At 37.8% G+C, this 25,199-nt stretch overlaps 1 protein-coding gene across 2 annotated transcripts; it reads left to right on the top strand.

Annotated features, from left to right (window-relative positions):
• prkg3 (protein kinase cGMP-dependent 3) lies at nt 1-24,985 on the top strand. Of its 2 annotated transcripts, none has more exons than XM_051875581.1 (22): nt 1-51; nt 3,196-3,322; nt 3,449-3,511; nt 4,329-4,455; nt 4,581-4,747; nt 6,691-6,804; nt 6,902-7,007; nt 7,176-7,239; nt 10,168-10,245; nt 10,637-10,725; nt 10,844-10,909; nt 11,028-11,075; nt 11,787-11,828; nt 12,489-12,600; nt 12,766-12,902; nt 13,006-13,095; nt 13,862-14,003; nt 20,223-20,386; nt 23,706-23,822; nt 23,973-24,035; nt 24,281-24,356; nt 24,849-24,985. In XM_051875581.1, the coding sequence occupies exons 2-22, from the start codon at nt 3,235-3,237 to the stop codon at nt 24,933-24,935; spliced, it is 2,040 nt and encodes a 679-aa protein (XP_051731541.1). In that variant the 5' UTR covers nt 1-51; nt 3,196-3,234; the 3' UTR covers nt 24,936-24,985. The 2 variants fall into 2 exon arrangements, with proteins under 2 accessions (XP_051731541.1, XP_051731540.1); XM_051875580.1 differs by lacking the exon at nt 1-51 and adding an exon at nt 135-816.
• The last annotated feature ends 214 nt before the right edge of the window (nt 24,986-25,199 follow it).

Here is a 25,199-nt window from a genome sequence, read left to right as displayed (position 1 = left end):
CTTTCTGTCAGAACACACCGATCTGGAGGGAGTGAGAGCTTGAGTGTTCAGGTAGGTTTCATTAACAAATAAAACAAAAATTTGATTATGGTCAGTCGAAATGACAAACATGTATTATTTGCATGGATTACCAGTGTGTATCAGTGTGTTTCTGTGCTTTGTGGGCAAGGGCCTTCTATTTATATGCTACGCCTTGCAGTTGGCAGTATTCTAGACATGTGACGGGACAGAGCGCTCTAATCTAAAGAACATTTTATCTCTGCACAAGTATAAAAGATGTTGTCCACCAACTCTGTATAAACCCTCAAATTTCCTTTAGCAAGCAATGATGGCTGGGCACTAGCAGGATTTCAGTCGACCCTGACCACCTCTTCAGTCATAAAGTGTACAGCATAGAGGGCAATAAGGCTAGCTAATCATTTCCTCAAAGGTTAACATTGGCCTTAAAATGCTGCTATTAAACACACTGCTTCATAAAATGAAAGTAATTTCTACTTGCAGCATAAAGTTTGGCCCAGTTTGTAGCTTATTCTACTGTCAGCATCAACAGACAGTCCATTTACATTTGTTTTGTTTCTACATGACATTTAAAAGCAATTTTATCTGAATTAGATGATACTACAATAATAGACTGAAATGCTGAAATTATTTATTAAACAGTGTCTATTTGTGACTGGCTGTATAAAAAAAACACTTAAGAAATGTATGTAAAAGTGTCCTTTGTGATTGTTATTTCTGTTTTTCTAATAATGGCGGTTGATACATTGGCTGATGATGATGATGATGATGATGATGCATCAGCCATTGTGTTATAAGGTAAATGAAAGGTATATTAATTCTTTGACTTATCAGAACAAGCATTATTCACTAAGTGATGTAGCATAATGTAGAGGTGTTAGTGAGGCCAGCAGGGGGTGCTCACCCTGTGGTCTGTGTGGGTCCTAATGCCCTAGTATAGTGATGGGGCACTATACTGTCAAAAAGCAACGTCCTCCAGATGAGACGTTAAACCAAGGTCCTGACTCTCTGTGGTCATAAAAAATCCCAGGATGTCCTTTGAAAAAGAGTAGGGGTGTAACCCCAGCATCCTGGCCGCTTTGAGTACTGAGAAAAGCCCTATATAAATGTAACAAATTATTATTATTTATTATATGTGTGTGCAAGCACACATGGAATGTCCATGAGCTCTAGGTACTTACATACAACATAAGAGAATAGAGAGAAAGAATTAAATGAATCAAAATAAAATATGTACATAATGTACAGTTAGAAAAATTAAAACAGGCTTTGAGAGATATCCGTGATGATGTTACCTGACCATTACCTGAAGGTTGACAAGTGAACAGTCAGTAAAAAAAAAAAAAAAAAAAAAAAAAAAAAAAAATATATATATATATATATATATACACTAATTACAAGCATAGATAAATACAATATATCAAAGATACAAATAAAGTAAACTAAAACTGTAGTATTAAGTAGAGATGTAATAATTAGGCCTAAATGTAAGATAACACTGTAGTGTTCACTGTATAAGTTAAATATAGATTAATCTTTGGTAAAACTGTGTTTTATTGTTTGATTATCATTAATGACACAGACAGCAGCAGCAGGTATTTATAGGCTGCTGTCAATTTAAGACCAAATGCATGGATCCAATAAAATTGATACACATCCAATTTCTTTCTGAACTGTTTACGTTCACTTAAGGCACAACTGTTTCTCAACTGCTTACATTCACACCAGAAGCACACAAATGCGCCTTTCTGTGTGTGTGCGCTTCGGGTGTGTGTGGCTGTGCACACAGTTAACAATGAGTGAGTACCGAATTAAGTTCTCTGTCGCCTCCCCTATGCGTTGGAATGGTTTAAAATTGCTTGAATGTGTAAATTGGCAAGACAAGACATGTGCGAATGATAAACTTTCAATATATGATGGTTAATCTTTGCAATTAATGCACAAATCACATGTGTGCCGAACCTTGGGGCCTGGTCTGTACAGATCACAGATCAACTATTCGTTACACCCCTGACAGTGACTGACGGTTATAGAAGTGGACAGAACAGTTTCGAAGACAGCTGAGTAGAACTGTCATTATATGGCAGACTGAACTTCTTCTGTTGACAAAAGATGTAGAACCTCTGTTGAGCTTTTTTCACAATGGAGTCTATAGGAGTACCACCAAAGTCCCTTTCAAGCGAAGTCTGTTCACTCGGCGGCCATATTTGCAATGCCTCCTGGCAGCTATTTCGGGCATCCAAGACCAAGTCCTATCTATCTGAATGGGGAAACCCTGAAATCTCAAAAACTGTTTGCCGAACTCACAATTAAATAACATATTTCAAATCAACAACAAAATCTAACATTAACTGCCCCATGCAGGGCCATTGACTGTAGACTGTTTTTTTTTTTTTTTTTTTTTTTTATTTCATTTGTCAGTGTGTTTTTGACCTGTTTGTACAATAAATTATCCACACTTGTGTAAGCACCCTTATCAAATAAGTCTTAGTGGAAACACACATCTTCACAGAAACTGATAATTTCACAGTATCAGTGAGCTTATCCAGATCAGTGACTGCGGCTTCAAAAACACTCAAATCAGTGCAGTCAAAACAGACTTATAGTTCCTGCTCTGTTTTATTGGTCCATCTCTTCACAGTCCTTATTACAGGCTTAACAGATTTAAATGTCTGCCTGTAGAATGGGAGAAGATGAACCAAACAGTGATCAGTCCCAAAGCTGCCCGGGGGACAGAGTGATAATGCATCCTTTAAAAGAAAGTAGCAATGGTCCAGTATGTTACTGTCCCTGGTGGGGTATGTGATGTGCTGTCTGTGTTTAGGCAGTTCACAGGTGAGATTAGCTTTATAAACACAACAGAGAATGATAATTAAAGAGTCAAGGTATTGTTGCTTCTTGTCTGTGATCAAATCAGATAGCTGTTGCAGCGTTGCACTCTCACAGGCTTGACGGCGGATGTAAACACACTAGAATAAATGAGCAAAACTCCCATTCTATTATTGCTTTTAAACTGTTTTTAAATTTGAATCCACTAACCTGGAAACCTTTTTGATGGTCATCCATTCATTTTGAAGACTTGTTCAGTGAATCAGCATTTTTTAATTTTTTTAAATGTTGCAGTTACATATTAACTGTTAGCTGTGTGACGTTTGAGTTTTTACTGCTGTTTTTTAGTGTCATGCTGCTCTAGTAAAGGTGAATCTCATCAGGGCAATGGAAGCCCAACTCAAGAAAATACGAAAAATGCTGGAGAAAGAATGCCAGATCAACCAGGAACTCCAGAACGAGAACCAGGAGCTGAGTAAGATCACTATATCAAGATATAAATGATTACTGCTCTTCACTGTTTTTCTGATTTTTGAGTGCACATTTGTATGTGATGGTGATTTATTTTAATGCACACTAGAATATTGTCTTCTTATTACAGAGAGACAGCTTGAACAGAAAGACAGATTATTACAGGTGCTGCAGGGACGATTGGATGAGCTCGGTAAGACAGAACAAACTAATGGATTCACCTCCATCCCCTTTCATTCCTTCATAGGTTACTATTAATAAAATATTATTAATTAATTATAACATAAAACATATGTTATAATTCATAAAAATGATGAAGGGTTTTGCTTAAAGCCCACACAATTCATATATCAGTATATATCAGTTTGGACGATTGGGTCACCTATTGGGTAGTCTCAGCCTCAGATGTCACGCCCAAGAATTTGGGGGATTTTTGAAGTCCTCATCTGGTTGGTTGAATTCTACAGGATGTCCGGGAGACGTGTGTGTCACGTTCTTTAACGGTCCGCCTAGAAACAAATGCCATGACGCGAAACCCCCTCATGGAAGAAGAAATCCGTCATGTTTACAGCTGTGACAATGAGCGTTTTCCAGAGATCAACTAAATGTTGGGTTTTCAAAAGTATGTAAAGTTTGTGGCTCCATTGTTGCAGTAAACTTGCACAACCATCTTAAATGAATAATTTATTAGATGCACGCCGGTCTGTTATTGTAGGGACATCGACTTTACATTTTCACGCCCCTAAACATGACGCAGAACAAATTGAACTCTGATTGGTTGCGTTACATGTCAGTCAAACGTCGAGACCTTCTGCCGTCACTCTGAAGGTCTGGCTACGCGTGACTACCTATTGGGTGATCAAAAAACATGGAAGAACTAACATTCGAAGCATTCAGCTGAAGATCATTTTCCACAATATCCCTGATCATTTCAGTCTGATCTTTGTCCTGTGTAAAGTTTAATACATTAAGATAAGTTCATTTGACTCACTTTTAATGTTGTCTGTCAGATTGCGCCCCTCAACAAAACAGTAATGAAATGCCTGAGGTTCGACAGAGTCGGGCAGCTGTCATGGCCCCGGAGCAAGTACCAGCAGTTCTGGAAATCACTGCCAATAGAGTCAAAAAAACCGCTAGGTAACTTTAAACACATACTAATAAAGAACCCTATGAATCTAATTCAACACCTGTCTCAAAATAAATCGAAAAATACTTTTGTTTTACTAACCGTCATGCTTTGTTTGTATGTGTCTGGTAATCAGTGAGGCAGCTCAGATTGTGAAGGCCATCCATAAAAATGACTTCCTTCGTCGTCTGGATGAGGAGCAGATCAGTATGATGGTAGAACTGATGAAGGTTCTGGACTGTCGTCCTGGTGATGACATCATCAGAGAGGGCACAGAGGGAGACAGCATGTACATTGTTGCTGGTGTGTATGTGTTGCTGATTTCGGAAATGCATACTAACATACTACCCTTACTGTTTCTTCCATATAAAGTTTTATTTGTGGAGGTGAGTCATGTAATAATTACCAGAGCTTCTCTGTAATTTTATTCCCTTCAGAATCGCTCATCTCAGTAAGTGTGCCAGATTTTTTACAGTCTGCGTGTTCATATATCTGTAAAGATTACAGTGTCTTTTACCTTCTATGAAACAGCCTGTAAAACAACCCCTGATAGCCTACTAGTGAACTGGCATGCCAGTAAAAAGCCAGTGAATCTGTTATATGCAGCACATGTCCAGCCTGTAAGCTCTTTGTTTCTCAAGTGTCTGAGGTGGACGTTGGTCATTCAAAAAGAACACAAATAGGTGTGCTTCTTAACTTATCAGCACTGGCTGCATATGGACTTATAGGGATAGTTCACCCAGAAATGAAAATATACTTGCCCTCATGTCATTCCAAACCTGTATATGACTGACTTTCACTGACTTTCACAACATTCACAAAAGAAGAATGTTGATATACTGTGTTTTGGTTATCAGTGACAAAAAAAAAAAAAAAAAAAAAAAAATTGTTCTACAGAAGAAAGTCAGTCATACAGGTTTTAAAACAATATAAGGGTATTTTTTGGGTGAATTAACCCTTAAAGGGGTTGGCTTAAGCATGTTTTATCACTGCCAATCAGATCACTTTGTTGAAAAGTTGTATTATATGATGAGACCCACATTTTTAAATTTTTCTGTATTTTCCATAAACTATAGACTCGTTAATGTCAAAAATTCTGCTGCATTTTGATATATTCTCATGTTTAACATATTCTGCATAATTAATTAGCACCTAAATACATTGTTGATAAATAAGTTACATGTCTGACACAGGCATCTCTGTGATTTTTAGACTTTGCATCCCCTACAAATCGACTATGCATACATTACAGACATCCACAGTAACAATTATTTTACAATATACACTACCTGTCAAAATTTTGGAATAATTAATTAATTAATAAATGATGGAATATTATTTAATGTTTTTAAAAGAAGTATCTTCTGTCCAACAAGGCTGCAATTATTTGATCAAAAATACAGTAAAAAGAGAAATATAAAAATAGTAATGTCACATGATTCTTCATAAATCATTGTAATATGCTGATTTGATGCTCAGTTAATATTATTATTGGTGCTCAGTTATTAATAATGGTTCTTATTATTATCAATGTTGAAAACAGATTCTGCTATTTAATATTTTTGTGGATACATAGTTTTTTTTTGATAAATAGATAATGTAATAAAATGTAATTATTTGAAATCAAAACCTTTTGTAACATTATAAATGTCTTTACTGTCACTTTTGATCAATTTAAGGCATGCTTGCTGAATAAAAGTATTTCTTTCTTTCTTTCTTTCTTTCTTTCTTTTTCTTACCCCAAATTTTTGAATGGTATTCTATCAGGATTTCCACAAAATATTAATGTTTTCAATATTGAGAATAATAAGGATTACATGATCCTTCTGAAGGATCTTAATTATCCCACATTTTTAAATGTATGGTAGTGAATGTCTTGAAAATGAATCTCATTTGAAGACTATTCGACAGTCGAAATGCATCCACTAGCAGAGATGTTGCAATATGGTATATGCCACAGTAGAAAAACATATTTGTGTGCATGTTAGTGGTCAAGATTACAATTATTCATGTATGTATGTAAGAGTGACAAAGAAACATTGATTAATGTGAACATACAGAGCAAAATGCCCCCCAAGGTCGACACGAAAAAGCACTCAGTAAAGTGTCATGAAATTCTCTATTTCAGCACAGGTCAGTTTTCACCTCAGTCTTAATTAAAAAAATAATGCATATGTTTGAAAGAAAGTACACAAGCACAGACTGTGAGAATGAATTGATGAGCCTAAATTCCATTTCCATTCCAGCGGGGGAGCTGAAGGTCACTCAGGCTGGACGTGATCTGCGAACTTTGAGCTCTGGCGATATGTTTGGGGAACTGGCTATTCTATACAACTGTAAACGCACAGCATCTGTCAAAGGTCAGTTATCATTCTGGAGTGATGGCTGAACATGAGTGATGTGGGTCACCCCCTACTGATGTGGTAAATAAGTGTTTTGATACTCTCTTACCCACAGCCATCACTGGAGTAAAGTTATGGTGTATTGAGAGACAAACATATCGAAGCATCATGACCAACAAATCCAAGAAGAAACGAGAGCAACTCATGGGCTTCCTGAAAACGTAAGACATTCTCGCATCACTTCAAGCTTATATTTAGCCTGTATTAGTAAAATATCAGATGCTTTGCATATTGTGCACTTTGAATCTTTACTGTTTGTATATTATTCATAATGTGTGTCAGTGTATTATTGCTGAGTAAGTTCTATTGTTTATGATTGTTTCCAACAGCGCTCGCACTTTGAAGGCCCTGAATGATGTGCAGCTGTCAAAGATTATTGATTCCATGGAAGAAGTCAGTGTGATTTTACTCTTATAAATAGTAAATAGACTCATGATTTTTATAATAGGGAAATATTCTAAATGAAGGATGTCGTACGTATTCTTTAAGAAAATATACCAGACTTTGTGTCAAAGTAAGATTTTTTCTTCCTTTACTTGCTTAAAAACTATGTTGTATTTTACTGTGCTAAGATTTATTGCTCTTAAAATAGGGCCCAAAGTGTCTCATGTCTTTCCGAGAGAAATCCTCACATCATAAAGTACCCATTAACGCAAATGATATACAGTCACTCACTGACCAGAGACCTTAAAAAAATGGTCTTGAGACATCATTAGGATTTTGTTGTTTGCAGTAGATTTATTAAGTCAAACTATTGTTTAAGCCACTGGTTCAGTCCTGGGCCTGGGGACCCACCGCTCTGCACATTTTGGGTACGTTTACATGATAACGATATTCTTAAAATGTTTTTCCTTTGAGTTTTCCGGCGTACAGACGACACCATTGTCAAAACGATCTCCATTCATACGAATCCGTAAAATTGACTAAAAACGCTGTATTCTGCTGGCAGGCCATTAGATTGCGATGAAACACTATAGACTGAACATGTAACGTGCATGTGCATGACATCATCATTTTCACAGATTCGCGTTTTTGTTGTTTACACGGAGACAGTTTTAAAAAACTTGCACTTTGAAACCTGTTTTCAAAAGTTTGCGTTTTCAGGCCACCAAAACGCTGTTGTCGTGTAAATGAACGGCCAAAACGCATAAAAAGTTTTCTGTTTTTAGTTGAAAACGGTGTCGTGTAAACGGCCCCTCAAGCTTGTGAATCAGTATATTGTGTACACGAATTCGGGCACTGGTAAGGACCTTCTTCTATCTTCTATCGCATGTCATTATATCTATTGAATTGGCTCGAGTGTTTTAAAGGAACACTCCACTTTTTTTGAAAATAGGCTCATTTTCCAACTCCCCTAGAGTTAAACAGTTGAGTTTTAATGGTTGCAAGGCACACTCCCTGTGCAAGCAGGGGTCACAGGCGCTGCGTAATATCATTGCGCCTGCTGCACCCATGGTACGGCAGCAAAGTTCCTTGATAATTACGCCGAAATGAGAGTATAGTTCCTAGCCATATCGGCCTAGAAAATCGCAACTTTTCATTTTGCGTCGGTCTTAGTACACGGAAGAGTCAAGATTTAAATAGGAAAAATATTGAAACCCTTTGGTCATTTTTAAGCGAGATGCTAATGGTCTAATCAGATTCAATGAACTATGCTAAGTTTTGCTAAAAGTGGTACCGCCAGACCCAGAGATCGGCTGATTGGATTTGAAAACGGTAAAACTCAACTGTTTAACTCTAGGGGAGTTGGAAAATTAGCCTATTTTCAAAAAAAGTGGAATGTTCCTTTAAGTTTTTCGCTTCAGAAATGTGACGTAATTTCCGTTAAGGGAGCATATACAATGGCGTGTTCAGAGCTTTGATGCTTCCTCATTTTTGCGGTGCATTGTCAGATTTGTTAGAGATGGAACGTTCCAGTGCACTGGAAGAATTTTGCAATTGAGCATCCATACAAAATGTGAAGAGCGGTGGGTCCCCAGGTCCAGGATTGAAAACCACTGTTTTAAGCCATTTAACATTCACATTTGTGCATTTGTTGAACTTGATGTACAATAAGGTGACCAGATTTCTGAAATGGAAACTGGGGACATTTCCTATTTTAGTGGTCAAAATATTACCAAATTCTCATTTGTTATTATATATTTATTAAAAAACAGGGACAATACATTTTTGAATGTTTTTGTTTTTAATTGTTGTGGGTTCCTTATAGGCTATTATTACATTAATAATTATGATTTAGTTTTATAATTAGGATTTTTGCTCTGGTTTTAATACAATTCACCAAAAAACTTTTACGCTATTAATAGTAACCACTGTAAAAGCAGTTCAAAACAATATGCCTGTTATAACATGATACAAAAGCGCATTACATTATTTTGTTTTAACAGAAATTACAGTTTTAACTTTTAACTATTTTTAACTATTAATTTGCATTTTAGACTCATTTTAAGCACAAAGTACGTGTATTATTTTATTTTATTTTTTATTTATTCATATCTGAGTGTACCTTCACCACGTAGTTAAGACGTGTGTGTGGAAATTGCTGCGTTGTGACTGCAGAACTTTCAAAATTGTGCAAAACAATCTTGCACCCTGTTGAGGCCCTGTTATAAAACATACAAACAGTATTACTTTATTTTAACATGAATAGTTAGTATGTTACTACCTTGAAACCGATAACGATGTTTATTTTGATATTTGACGATAATGGCGCTTTTTGCTCTGGTCCACATCCAGATTACGTTCCTCATGAAGTAGCGGCGTGCGCGCAACCAAGTGTAGCTGCACAGCCCCCTCTGTTGGTGAACATGATCACTACACAATTTCTCCAGCAGGTTGCTGTATGCTTGTCTTTTATCAATGTATTTGAGGGTTGTTTTGAACGAGCTATAAAATGGGGACATTTCCGGGGACAGATCTAGGGGACAGACCACCAAAAACCGGGACTGTCCCCCGAAAACGGGGACGTCTGGTCACCCTAATGTACAACAGTCTGATTTCTGAAGCAAACCCGCTGACAAAGTGAATACATACCTAAAACACTTTGTGTCAGAGTTTGGCCAGCCTGAACATATCAATATTTCAATGAATCCTTGACTTAGAGATAGGAAAAACAAAGGAATGGTCAATGAGTGTAACACCCTCATTTTACTAGTACGATGAATGTGTATTTTAGTGTAGTCACTCTGAAGTACTGTATGTTTAGTAACATGTGAATGAAAGTTAAAATTGTGATTATGTTTTGTTTTGTACATCTGGAATATTTTCTTCTAAGCTTGATCTGATTACTCAATGTCTTATCTATGTTTGTACCCCTGCAAGGTGAAGTTTCAAAACAACGAAGTAATTGTCAGAGAAGGAGCAGAGGGCAGTACTTTTTATATCATTCTTAAAGGAGAGGTAATTGAAACTCATTAAACCATTACTCATTTGCTCTCTTATCTCAGGGTAGTTTTATTCTTGAACATCCTCTGCAACACTGATTACATTATTTATGTTTTATTTCTGTATGCACACAAGTATTATGTACATGACTTGGGAGTGCCTGCATTTAATGAGGGTTTAATCTAAATATGTGTTTTCCAGCACCTCTATACATGTAACCTTACACAAAATACATGAACCTTTTGTGCAAGTCTATACATGAAACTTTACACATATTTCTCAACCATATTATAAAAGATGGTACAGAATGATCTCTGTGTGTGTGTTTGTTTTAAACATAATTTTAAATAGTCCTTAATTAAAAGAAATCTTACAACTAGTCATGATTTTGTCCATTTCCTATTAGGTATTAGTGACAAAACGAGTGAACGGACAGCAGAAAATCATTCGTAAGATGGGTGAAGGAGAACACTTTGGAGAACTGGCTCTTATACGGTAACCATGTTCACTGTTACTTAGTGACAACGTCATTAGCAGTATATCAGGAATAAATATTTGTTCTATCTGGTTTAAATGTAAAATTCAACCATATCTTCTATTGTGTATAATCCAGAGAGATCCTTAGGACAGCCACATGCACAGCTGTTGGAGTTGTCACTTGCTTTTCCATTGATAAAGAGTGAGTTTGATGTCAGTCACGACAATATTACTTCACTTAATTTGCACAAATGCAGTCACATAATTCCTTTGATTTAGGATTTGTTTGAAAAATGAACAATGTCCTTGATTTCTCACAGAATTTTTGAGGAGACCATTCCTTTTGAAAGCCTTGAGCTCCATGACGAGTGAGTTTTCCTGCTTTGTGACTTCTATATTTGTAAAGATATCTTCAGCTTAGTCACTTGTAATGTGTAGTGTATTTTTTTTCTCTCTACCTGTAATCAAGAGGAAAAGCCATCAGAAAGTCCTTTTTGATTGTGGAGTGGAGCCTCTGTTCACCTTACTGCAAAACAGATACTCCTTTTTGTTCTGATAAAGTACTGGTTCTGTGCTGGTCTAAAATAACTGATAGTACCAAGATAAATTAAAACAAATATAGTTTGCTAACACAAAATAAATGAAGTGAAAAAAGGCAGTGCCTCCACATCACTGTGATTGGCTGATTACTCTACCACTGAACCAATGCTCATGTTCACAAACAGTCTGCAAATCTGCATCATGTCCATGTCTGCAACCTGAATTTGCTAATGATGGGTATACAAATTATTTTGTCCATAAACCAATTTTTGCACAAAATGATTTACAAGCAGTGAGCATTTCGTCACTAGCTATCTAACTGGCAAGTGTGATATATTTGACAGATGGTAGCAACATTTTGTGTTATTCCTGAACGGTTTACAGGTGGCTCATTATCAACTATTATTGTGCATTCTGTTCTCCAGCTAGCTTCAGGTTTTAAATTGTTAAGAGTTTATTATTTTATCTAGTGTTTTGCATCAGTTGTTTTGATTATTTTCATTCTGAAAAATGTTATTGATCACAAATTGTTTTTGTAGTGCTGATTCACTGGAAGATGATGAAAAGCCAGAACAATTTGGGTAAGATATTTTGTTAATAAAACAGTTCATTCAAATAGGACAGAGAACAAACTCAGTCGTATGACTTTAAGACTATATTACAGTCACAATCATCTTGTTTCACATACACTACTGTTCAAAAGTTTGGGATTTTTTTTTTTTTTTTTTTTTTCTCAGAAAGGACGCATTACATAGATAAAAAAGTGACAGTAAAGACATAATGTTGCTGCTCTTCAAATTTTCTCTTTATCAAAGAAATATGATAAAAGACACTGGATCACGTTTTCCAGATGTTCCAGGTTTCCAGACACAACCATTTTCAAGTGTGATGATTATAAGAAATTTCTTGAGCAGCAAATCAGCATATTAGAATGATTTTATTATTATTTGATATTGATATTATTATTGTACTAATATTTTAAAATTAATGTATTTCTTTACTGTTAATATTTCATGAATTTATAATATTTATACATAATGGTTCAATATATAACATCTTGTTAAAACCTTTCATTAATCTGAGTTTGTATGAATCTAGTTTTTCCTATAAGCATACAGCAAGAATTATTGTAGTCTGCCTGTCTATTGCTAAGTAAAGCCTTTTAAATAAGTTAGAACATGAATTATATATAATGTAGTCATTTCTGTTGAATTATATAGTATGTGTATTGCTGTCTCTAGGCCTGAAACATCTCTAATGCTGAAAGATCTCATCCCTGTACCGTACCAGGAGGGAAGTTATCAAGGAGAACCTGTCACTCTTGGTGTTGGGGGATTTGGAAAAGTGGAGCTGGTATGAGAGAAGAGTCCTTTTTATTTTTTGTCAGTACAGAATGTCAGAATGTCTTGTCAGAACAAGTTCAGAATTCAAAAAGCTGTTTTGTCCATCCATACTATAGCAATGTTGTTCTGATTTGACCTTCTCAAATACTAACATATTTGATTGTTTGTTTACCAGGTAACTACCTTGCAGCACAGAAAGTACTTTGCTATGAAGAAGATCAGTAAACAGCATATTGTTGCAAAGAAGCAGGAAGGACACATCCTTCTAGAAAAGAAAATTCTTCAGGCAATCCGATGTGACTTCATTGTTAGGTTAGTGCTGCTACCTACCTCACCTATTATCATATCTTTTGTTCAAACCATTAGATGGTTGTTCACATATAATCTTCTGTCTGACTTTTCTCCTCTTGTTCAGGCTGCATGCTGCCTTTAAAGATTCTCGCTACATCTATATGATAATGGAGTTTTGCCCTGGTGGGGAAATCTGGACCAAGCTAAAAGAAGCGTAAGATATTCATGAGTTAGTGATGTTTGAGGAGAGCATCCATATTAAGCCTACTGTTGTTCTATTCCTGTATTACATATAAACTAGCAGGGGCACTGTAGCAACCACATAATGCATTAAACAGCCACTCAGAACATCTTAGATAACACATAGCAACACCCAGTGGCCTGTTGCATAAAGCTGGTTTCAGTTGCTATCCAGGAAAGTTTGAGATTAATTTGAGCAAACTCTGGTTTTTCGGGCTCAAGAAGGTAGATTGGTTTTTAGCGGTGTTCATCGCCATGGCAACTTACACGGCTAACCTGCTCCGGTGAAGGTTTTATGCTGCCTTCACATGCTCTCAGAATTATCATAAATACGAGTTTCCAAGGTAAAAATTGCACATGAACGCGACATGAATTGCGCCGGCTCTCCCGCGAGAAGTGAATCAAACTGCCGCTCTCCGTGTGATTGGTTGTTTGTCGCACGTGTCACACTTTCAGGTGCACGTGCTTCAGAGTTAATCACAAACTCTGGATCAAACCTGAATTGACAGAGAATGTTTATACAGAGCGTTGTGAGCCCGTTGAACCTGATGGATTTGTCAACTCTAAACCTACTCTGAAACTCAGAGTTTGTTCAACTAGCTTCATACAACAGACCTCAGGTGAATAACCACAACAATTTAGAATAATCTTTCTTGCTCATTTTTCTTGAATATGGTAAACCTTTTATATAAAACTACTATCACAATTCCTATGTGGGCGCATGTGTTGTCATGTTGCAGAGGACGCTTTGAGGAGAATATAGCTGTGTTTATAACAGCGTGTGTGGTTGAAGCCTTTGCATACCTCCATAACAAAGGGATCCTGTATCGAGATCTGAAACCAGAAAACCTCATGCTGGACTCCAAAGGATATGTGAAATTGGTAAAATAAATGTTTTTTCACTTTCTACAAATAGATAAATCACAGGCATTTACATTGATAAGCTGCTAATACGATTGTGATAAATTTGTCACTGACAATTCAAAATGCCCACTGAAAGATACATTTTATCAGTTTTCCCCAGGTGAAAAAAAAAGTACATTTCTATAATGTACTTAAAGTGCTCTATTTTCGTGCACTAATTTTGTACTTTATATACTAAAAATTCTTCTTTAGTACTTCTTAAATAGCACAGTTGAGTACACTTAGATGTTCTTAAGATTATCTTAAGAAGTACTAAATAAGAATTTTTAGTATATTAAGTACAAAATTAGTGCGTGGAAATAGAGCACTTTAAGTACATTATAGAAGTGTACTTTTTTTCACTGGGTCATACTGCCAGGCTGTTATAGATCCTCATTACCTTAAAAAAAGATGAAGAATTATTTTAGATATATTTTAACATTATATATTTTAAAATTTACACATTACACATTTAAACATTACACATGGCATCTGAATTCATTGAGGAGTTTGGTGATACACATTTTTTTCTTGCTTCTTTACATGCCAAATTTGTGGAGTGTGCATGTTAGTGCAAGCTATCTCTCTGAATTTTTCCCATCTCTGTCATAGAGAACTATAACTCCTTTTTAGAGTTGCTATAGCTGACAAATTTGAAAAGTCTTTAAAACATAACAAGGAACTAAGCCAAATTCAAGGTATCAAATGTACCTAAAAGCATATGGTCCCCTATTAGTCCACTAAATGCTGGAGTACCCTACATGACTTTTAAAATCAGAGCAGATTTTAAAACACTAGGCACTACTAAACACAACATTCAAACTTGGCCAAACTTGCAGGCAGAACACCGCCGGAAGTGCAAGCCCTCTTCCCTGATATGATATCAGCTGCACATGCAGCCCAACTGACTCAAGAAATGTCCCAGGTTACGACTGTAACCACGGTTCCCTGAGAAGTGGAACGAGACACTGAGTCATAGTGTTGAAACTATGGGGAACGCCTCCAGCGTGACCGGTGTCTGAAGTACGTGTGCTAAACGCCAATCTGTGGCATATTGACAAATACTTACTCAATGTGATATAAGCCCTAGCAGTAGCAGAATTGTTGCCATACAACATGGCTGGTGCCCAAAAATCTTAGCACCCGGGCAAGGTCTCAGACTAACCCACCCCCCACAATTATCACAGGCTATCCTGTGATAATTTTCTGACAGTGTCAGAAATTAGCATGATCAGCTCACAGTGTGTTTGTTGCTAAAACCTACGTTTACTGACTAGCCAATTAAAATGAAACATGAAATGGCATACTGATCAATGCGACATGGCGCTAAAACTGCCTCTTTCCCTGAGCCATGACCACATCCAAATTCTCCTATTTCACTCCCTCCCTCCCTTCCTCCCTCCCTCATTGTATATAACATACCTATACATACAGTATCTCACAGAAGTGAGTACACCCCTCACATTTCTTGTAAATATTTTATTATATCTTTTCATGTGACAACACTGAAGAAATGACACTTTGCTACAATGTAAAGTAGTGAGTGTACAGCTTGTATAACAGTGTAAATTTGCTGTCCCCTCAAAATAACTCTACACACAGCCATTAATGTCTAAACCGCTGGCCACAAAAGTGAGTACACCCCTAAGTGAAAATGTCCAAATTGGACCCAAAGTGTCAATATTTTGTGTGGCCACCATTATTTTCCAGCACTGCCTTAACCCTCTTGGGCATGGAGTTCACCAGAGCTTCACAGGTTGCCACTGGAGTCCTCTTCCACTCCTCCATGACGACATCACGGAGCTGGTGGATGTTAGAGACCTTGCGCTCCTCCACCTTCCATTTGAGGATGCCCCACAGATGCTCAATAGGGTTTAGGTACCCTCAGCTTCTTTAGCAAGGCAGTGGTCGTGTGTTTAGGGTCGTTATCATGTTGGAATACTGCCCTGCGGCCCAATCTCCGAAGGGAGGGGATCATGCTTTGCTTCAGTATGTCACAGTACATGTTGGCATTCATGGTTACCTCAATGAACTGTAGCTCCCCAGTGCCGGCAGCACTTATGCAGCCCCAGACCATGACACTCCCACCACCATGCTTCCATGCTTGACTGTAGGCAAGACACACTTGTCTTTGTACTCCTCACCTGGTTGCCGCCACACACGCTTGACACCATCTGAACCAAATAAGTTTATCTTGGTCTCATCGGACCACAGGACATTGTTCCAGTAATCCATGTCCTTAGTCTGCTTGTCTTCAGCAAACTGTTTGCAGGCTTTCTTGTGCATCATCTTTAGAAGAGGCTTCCTTCTGGGACGATTTTGATGACCAGTTTGATGCAGTGTGTGGGATATGGTCTGAGCACTGACAGGCTGACCCCCTCACCCCTTCAACCTCTGCAGCAATGCTGGCAGCACTCATACGTCTATTTCCCAAACACAACCTCTGGATATGACGCTTAGCATATGCACTCAACTTCTTTGGTCGACCATGGCGAGGCCTGTTCTGAGTGGAACCTGTCCTGTTAAACCACTGTATGGTCTTGGCCGCCGTGCTGCAGCTAAGTTTCAGGGTCTTGGCAATCTTCTTATAGCCTACGCCATCTTTATGTAGAGCAACAATTCTTTTTTTCAGATCCTCAGAGAGTTCTTTGCCATGAGGTGCCATGTTGAAATTCCAGTGACCAGTATGAGAGAGTGAGAGCGATAATACCAAATTTAACACACCTGCTCCCCATTCACACCTGAGATCTTGTAACACTAACGAGTCATATGACACCTGGGAGAGAAAATGGCTAATTTAAATGGCCCAATTTGGACATTTTCACTTAGGGGTGTACTCACTTTTGTGGCCAGCTGTTTAGACATTAATGGCTGTGTGTTGAGTTATTTTGAGGGGACAGCAAATTTACACTGTTATACAAGCTGTACACTCACTACTTTACATTGTAGCAAAGTGTCATTTCTTCAGTGTTGTCACATGAAAAGATATAATAAAATATTTACAAAAATATGAGGGTCTGCTGTAAAAATATACCGTCTGATGCTAATTGAGTTGATTAACTGAATAAGCTCCTCCTGTGTTAATTAAGCTATTTATCTGAACATGCTCCCCCGTGCTTTGTCAATAAACCATCATTTTGTAACTTTATTACTTTGAATTTGATGAACTTAAACCATTTAAGGCAATCGGTTTCCTCAAACCATTTAAGTAGCTATATAGTAGTTAAGACTTAATTAGATTTGTTACCTGAATTCAAACTGAATGAGTGGAATAAACTTAAAACCTTTAAGTTGAGTTTACTCTAATGATTGACTAAACCAACACCAAAATATAAGTGAATTCAATGTATATGAGTTTACAGTACTCATACTTATTGGTTTTAAAACTAAAATGGTTTAAGGCAATCGGTTTCATCAAATGCCCTACTGTTACCGTAACTTAACAGGTTTTACAGTATATGACTAAGTGACTGCATTCCCTTACTCTTTTTAGTGTACATAAAGCAGTGTGTTTGGCCACGGGTGCGGTAGAGCATCCACATTCATAGGCGCACCATCTCTTGCCAGAGAGAAGAATAGAAGGCAATGAGTGTTTTCGTGCAAGGCGAAGAGATCTACAGCAGCTCGGCCAAACATCTCCCACAACTGGCTCACTACCTGAGAGTGGAGAGTCCATTCTCCATACAGACGGTTCCCTCTGGACAGGAGATCCACCCCCACATTCATTATTCCCAGGACATGTGTTGCCTGTAATGAATGAAAATGCTTCATGCCCCACACAATCAGTTTTCATGCTAAACTGTGAAGCTGAAGAGAATGTGTGCCTCCCTGGCAATTTATGTATGCCACGTTGTGTTGTCTGATCTGATCAAAATGTGGTAGTTCCTTAGGAACTGCACAAAATGTTTCAATGCCAGAAACACTGTTAACAATTCTAGGAAGTTTGTGTGTGTTCTGTAGCAAGACGGGCTATTTCTCTCTCAAAACTCTCTCATTCACTACAGTCCCAGTGGAATAACCGAGACAGTTAGGGCCATCAGTCCCAGAAGATGTAAACATAGTCTGAATGGGACCTTCTTCCCTGTCTGAAAAAGGGATAAACAGCCGCGAATTGACCTGATGCACTCCTCTGACAGAAAGAATTGATACAGGTCTGAGTTCAGTCTGAGACCCAGATAGATTATCTTTTGTGTGGGCACCTAGCAGCTTTTCGTGTAGTTTATTTTGAAACCTAAGTTCTTTAAATGAGATACAAGCATTTTTGTATCTGTCTCCGCCTGCTGCCGTGACGGAGCACACAGCATATTCTCAGTGGAGTCAGAGCTGCTTCGACACACTCTTGGGGTTAATGAGAGCCTGAAAAGAACTGTCAAAAATTCATAGGCTGTGCCCCGATTAGCAAACCTGAGGAATTTTCTGTGTGCTGGGCAGATGCTTATGTGAAAATATACATCTTTCAGATTGACTGACGTAAGCCAGTCTTTGGGATAAAAAACTGTGATAACATTTTAAACGTCAACATTTTGAACTTGTATTTTTACTGAGGTGTTTGTTGAGGTTCTGTAAATACAGAATGGGATGGAGAAAAGGAATGACAAAATACCAGGAGTAAAAGCTGTGATGGCTGTGCTCTGGTGGCACAACCCGAATTGCTCTTTTGCTCAATAAAGAGGTTATTTCTTCCTCTACAACCTGAGCTGACTCCCCATCTGCTGCTGACGTTAACACACTGTTTAAAAGCGGTGGAGCTGGGGGTTGCAGCTCTGAATTGGATATTTTTGTGTGTATTTTTGTTTTTATTTTCATACACTTCTGTGCCCTTGGCCCACTACCTGGATACACAGGGAACATTTTTATTTTTTTTCACACACTGTTGACTTTGCCAAGCATCTTGCTATTTCTTGCATAACTCCACAGTTGGAGAGGGGAGAAACAACATGTGGAGCACTGGGTGAACTGGGTGAACAACACTCCAACCTGAGAACTGTTTTCCTCTGAACACTGAACTTGAATCAAACCCCAACACTTCTTTGCTGGAGGGGGAAAACAAGGCTTTTGCATTATAGAGAGGGGCATATCAAAGTGCTGTAGCCCCTCTTTCGGCCTCTTCTTGCCTCCTTGAGGATTAGCCGGGTGATATTTAGCTGCTGCAGCTGCAAACAAGGCCTTATGGCTGTGGCTGTCTTGGGTTCAACTCTGCCCGCATTGACTGCTGGGGTGGGGTGGGGGGTTGGGGCTAGGTTTTCGGTACCCTGACTGTCCCCCCTGGGAGCAGAGGAAAACCCAGAGAGAGATTGAGAATGAAGTGGGGACAGCTAGCAGCGATATATATTAGGGAGCCGGGACTCCCGCATCACGTCGTGATTGGTCTGTCAACTGACAGACATGGTGTAATTTGTGCTTCTAAGATCGGTCATGTCCGAGGCATTTCCCATACCAATACGAATACCAAGCGAATGTTTGAAAAAAAAAAAAGTGCTTACAATGCCTAATAATCTGACTCAAGTTACAAATAGCAGTCAGTAAGGCAATAGAAACATTAGTGAATTGTTTTTGTTGAGAGACAACATAGCGGAGCTTCCCGAGCTTCAGGTACAGACAATAAAGTCCCTTTCTCACCTGCGCCACGCATCGTGTTTGGCTCAGGCTACACACCCGCTGGACAAAAGTTGCAGCCCAGAAACATCCCGAGCACAGGAATTCAAGAAGAAAATAAGAAATTACAGGCACAGGACAATATCTGCAGACACAAACATCACCTCACACTTCTAGTAGACCATAAGTAATTATTGAGAGTCTATACTATAGTTATTTATTTTTTCCAAAAATCCTGCATAGTGCACTTTTAAGGTGACAAAGGTAGAAAGAATATTGTATCGATATGCCAAAAACTGTCCATCCTCCAAAACTGAATGTCAAGAGCAGCCATAAGAAACTTGTAAAAGCAACACTTTTCATATAATTATTTTTTTAATTTATACAAATTAAACAATAAAGTGAAAGTTGAGAGTGAATATTCTGTTAATAGGTGACAAACACTGTCAGAAAAATACATCTCATGCTGTAACGGTCAAGTGCAGTAAAGTCCAAATCAATAAATGTTTTTTTAATACATTAATTTATGAATGTTATAGCTGATATACCCTTTCTCTTTCTTGCTCTTCTTTTCTTCCTGCTCTTGTATTCTTTTGATTTCAGGTTGATTTTGGTTTTGCAAAAGAGCTTTCTCAGGGTGAAAAGACATATTCATTTTGTGGTACTCCTGAGTATATATCTCCAGAGATCATTCAGAACCAAGGCCATGACTTTGCTGCTGACTTCTGGTCACTTGGTGTTCTAATCTATGAGCTACTTGTGGGCAGGTAATAAAGTTTTCTCATATATTGTTTTCTGCATGATGCAACAGTAAAGCCAGTGTGTACACGGTACGTTTTTTTGCTGTCGTATCAGCTCGCAGGCATTTTTTTTTCTCTATAGGGAGAAATCGTGTGGAAATCGTTGATGCTCGAATGGTCGCGACTTGCTACAGCGTGCACATACATACACTGACACACACACACTCTCTCTCTCTCTCTCTAGATGTTTTTGTTGAAAGGAATGGCTGTGCTGTTCTTTGCTTTTCATCAAATCATTTGCCCAACTGTCTTTTTTTTTTCTTTTTTCTATCCGAAGCTCTAGCAGCAACATTGAAAGCTCCAGTCTCCGCGTTTAGCACAAAAGCTCATGCAATTGCCGCTGGCTCACCATGCAGTGCCGTGTACCAGCTGCTTTGACACGATAATCATGTTAACTGACTGGCGTGCAATGGCTCACAACCTCTCGAGTGTCCGAACTTGCACAGTGTAAACCCGCCTTAAATGGTTGTTTCATCAAAGAAGTTCAAGGGGGTGAGGGGTTTGTTATACAAATTGTTAGAATTTTAATTAGTGAGTAAGGTGTTTTAAGTCTTGTTTGTCACAATGACGCATGGTGCACAGTGCAAATAAATTGCCTTTCAAACATATTCATTTGCAATTATCATTTCCAATATAACTATCAGATTTAGTAAATCATTTTGCATGAAAAAATTTTCATTAACAATGTCCATATTTTGCATGTGAATGGAGGAACTCCTCAGAATTACATATTCATCATTGGAAACCTGCAGAAAATGATGCAGTGCTGTGCACATTTGAAGGATAAAATTCTTTGTAGACCACTTTAAGGCAGGCTCACACTACATGACTTTTGGTTGGATTTTGCTGTCGCGGACAGATTTCCAAGGTCTGCAACAAAACCCCAGGATCGCGGCCAAATCAGAACTCGTTGCGGTCGCTGATGCTCATTAAAGGCTGATTTATACTTCTATGTCGAGTGAACGCCGTAGCTACAGCATAGGCTGCATTTATCTTGCATAGCCTACGGCGTAGCCTGATGTGCACCTCTCCAAAAATGTAACAACACATCAATCCTACGTGGACCGCAATCGCTGTGATTGGTCTGCTAGAACCCCTCCATTAGGTCAAAAAACTGCCGCAGAGAAGAGCGAGTGTTTTCAACTTCCATAGGAATGAAAAAAACACTCTGTTTCAGGGGACAAAAAAAAAAGTTGTTGCCTATTTGTCGCCTCTGAAAACGTACATGGCATGCTGCTTCTTCTTCAGCTTTTGCCTTGATACTCAACATGACCGCAACTCTGCCTACTAGCAAGTCTGCATGTTGCACGTCAACGTGGACAACGACGCAGAAGTATGAATGGAATAGCCTACGGCACAGAGGCTCCAGAGTAGGTCCGATGCATTAGTATAAAGGTCTTTGCACACAGTCCAAAATTTTCATATGCGTTTTTTCATATTCGTCATCCTAAAATTTTGCCACGCACAGAAACCTTGCACGCCGAAAACATTTGCAAAACAATACAAAATAGAGTCTTCAAGCAGTGAGGATAATTTTGTTGTCCTCTCTCTTCTTAAAAAGAGAAAAAGAAAGAGGAAATATTGGGTTCATCCAATTCTGAGATTGCGTAGAGAGGAGAGTTCCACCTCCTTATCAAGGAGCTGCAGGATTATCTTGAAATAATCACTGTAGGTGTAGGAAATACTGGTGTTACACATAAAAACTTTTCTATTCCATCTCTTTGTATTCCGCACTTTGTCAAACAGTGCTTTGTGCTGCAAGACGAAGTGGATCAACTTGTCAAGACACCATTCTGGATTTTGGCTTTTGCTTGTACAGAGGCTCTGAATTATCAAAACACGGATGCGAAAAACGCAGAAAACTGAACCCAATCCAAATTTTTTTCTGACGGACAAAAGTTTCAGAGGCAGTGTGTAAACGTGATTGACACAACGTGAGGTCGTATTTATTTTTTAACGTGCAAAAATTCGGACGCGAATTTTGGACTCAGTGTGCAAAGACCTTAAATCAGCCTTAAGTATGAGTGTAACGATTGGGCATTCAGGCAGGCAAAGGAACATCCACATGCAATAAGATTTAATAAAAAACAATCCACAAGACAATAAACACAGGGTGGCCAGAATTATCCAGGAAGCAAACAAAGATCCACGACTGGAACAAGGACTCAAACAGCGATACAATTAACGACTGACCACCGACAAGAGAAAAGCAGGGCAATAAATACAGAGCAGAGCCAATGAACTAATGAATCACTATGGAAACAAAACGGGGAGATTAATGTGGTTATATGAGTGTCTATGGCAACAAACAAGGGAACAGAGTAGCTGGGAAACATGAGGTGAACAAAGCAACAATGGAGATAACACAGAACTTAACTTCAAAATAATAGTCCAAAACTACAGACTCAGGAAACACAGGCAGGGATTGTGACAATGAGCAGGTCAGCAATGTGAGCTGAGCCCTTCTGCAGCAGTCACAGACACTGCAATATTTTCAAACCTGTTCGATATTATCGCCACATGGTCTTGTAGTGTGTGCAACAAAATGACAAGGTGGAACTAATCTAGCCAATCATAGTGCAGATGGAATAAACAGAAAAATCTTGCAATCAATTGCATAAATTTATCAAGTGAACTCCTGTAAGAAAACTTTTTTTTTCGCTGTTGGTTGGGACTGCCTCGTTACCAAATGTAGTTTGTGCTCCTCGTCAGCATTGTGTTGTGTAGTGTGTATGCTGCTATGACAAGACGATGACAGATGACAAGAAATCTTGTTGTGTAGTGTGAGCACCACAGCAATTCAGGTAGTCTTACAGTCCTGTAGTGTGAGCTTGCCCTTATTAGATCAGCTTATACAGTATCTGAAATGTATGCTATCAAGTTTGCATTTTTTTTAAGCAAATCTTTAAATCAGGTCACATAAGACCTTGTGGGTGATAATGATTAAATTATTTCGATAACACTTTATTTTACAGTGCCGTAGTTACATGTTACTACATGTACTTACTATAGTAATAACAGTAAATTATGCATAATTACAAGTAACTAACCCTAAACCAAACCCTAACCCTAACTGTAACTCCATAGTAAGTACATGTAGTTAATTAATAGTACTCAGTACTTATTTAAGTAATTACAATGTAACTACGGCAGTAAAATAAAGCGTGACCATTATTTCCTTATAATTGCGTTTAATTATAAGGCTTTTTTTTTAATTATAAAAAAGACTTTCTCTTGTTTAGAGCAAATTTAATGATTTGTAATAATAGTTTTATTTGTCCTAAAGCCCACCCTTCTCCAGTTCAGACCCTCAGAAGATTTATGCCAAGATTTTGGATGGTGTGCTCAATTTCCCTTCATATATGGGGGAAGGTGCCAAATCTATCATCAGTAAATTGTGCAGGTAATTACCAAAACTATAACGAATGCTTCTATTTACACATGGTGAATTTATTTGTCGCAGTTTGTGATTTGTTGTCACCATTTTTCAAAATGTTTTTTAGGTACTTACATTGTTAATTTTCAGTTTATGTGTTGTTTAAATGTCTTGCAGGCCACGTCCTGGACAGCGTTTGGGCAATACGAAAAATGGAATCAAAGATGTCAGACATCACAGGTGACCTTTATGAACTTGTACTAAGTACTATTGTACTTAGTTCAGATAAATATTTTCAATAAATATAAATATTTCAGTAAATATAAATGTTATATCCCACAATTACAATTTAGATGTATTGAATTTAGTCATTTTGATGTGTATAAAAAATAAATAACTTTACCACCAACAACACAGAATGCTAGGCTGTTGTGTAGCAATTTTTATTGTTATTAATGGCAAATTTTCCCTCAATTATTTCTCAGGTGGTTTAACAGCATTAACTGGTATAAATTAAGAATGGGGCAACTGGAAGCACCGACTGTTCGACTCATAAGAAAGGTCACATTTTGAACTTCATTCATATTCTTTACACATCATCTGACAAAATGTAAAAAAAAGTACTTTAGCAAGAATGTTTCTCTTTAGTACAAAGCTCTAAATATACAGCTCTAAATAATACACCAATAATCAATGGTGGCTAATGGTCAAATTTTAAAATCTGACTCTGGAAATCAGATTCAGGATCTAAGTTTAATGTCTAATTGTTTTACATTTCATTACTAGCTGTCTTGTGTTGTTTGTACCACAGCAGTTTTCCAAAAAAAAAAAAAAAAAAAAAATCTAATAAATTCTAATTTCTAATATCTGGGCTCTTACATTGCCTAAATGGCAATACATTTTGTTTTGGTGGAAACTGATTTATCTTGCAAAACATCAAGTTTCAGATGATTTTTTAAAACTGTTCAGGATGAAACTCAGATGTATCTACAACACAAGCAGCAAAGTAACAGAGTCTGACTGATTGTGTCTTTGTGGGTTTTTGGTTTTCAGGGTCCCTGCTATATAAACTTTGACCGCTTCCCCTATGATAAGACTCAAGCAGAGGAGGAGTTTTCAGGCTGGGATTGTGATTTCTGAACATCAACTAAGTCTTGAGGTCTCTGACTGTGCTCTCACGTATAGTAAAACATCCACAAGATATCTCAAGTTATTTGCTCTAAAATGTTCTCAAGGTTTAATATTCTAATCTGCATGTGTTAAAGGAAGATAAGAACAGTAATTTTATGACTCTTGGCATACAATATGATTGAACTTTAGTAAAAGTATCTTTCACAGACAGTGAACAAGTAAAAAGTAAAAATTATTTCCTCTACCAGAAATTCAGGATCCTTTTTCAGCCTG

Source organism: Ctenopharyngodon idella, chromosome 20 (assembly GCF_019924925.1).
Source record: "Ctenopharyngodon idella isolate HZGC_01 chromosome 20, HZGC01, whole genome shotgun sequence".
Lineage (NCBI taxonomy): Eukaryota > Metazoa > Chordata > Actinopteri > Cypriniformes > Xenocyprididae > Ctenopharyngodon > Ctenopharyngodon idella.
The sequence above is the reverse complement of the archived record's forward strand: the minus strand, read 5'-3'. Positions and strand labels throughout refer to the sequence as shown.

What these genes read in the sequence shown, in the direction of transcription:
- prkg3 (XM_051875580.1), top strand. Translation starts at nt 772, where the DNA reads ATGATGATGATGATGATGATGATGCATCAGCCATTGTGTTATAAG. An exon ending in GGAGAACTGGCTCTTATACG is followed by an intron (nt 10,726 to 10,843) that starts GTAACCATGTTC and finishes TGTATAATCCAG; the next exon opens with AGAGATCCTTAGGACAGCCA. An exon ending in AAAGATGTCAGACATCACAG is followed by an intron (nt 24,036 to 24,280) that starts GTGACCTTTATG and finishes ATTATTTCTCAG; the next exon opens with GTGGTTTAACAGCATTAACT.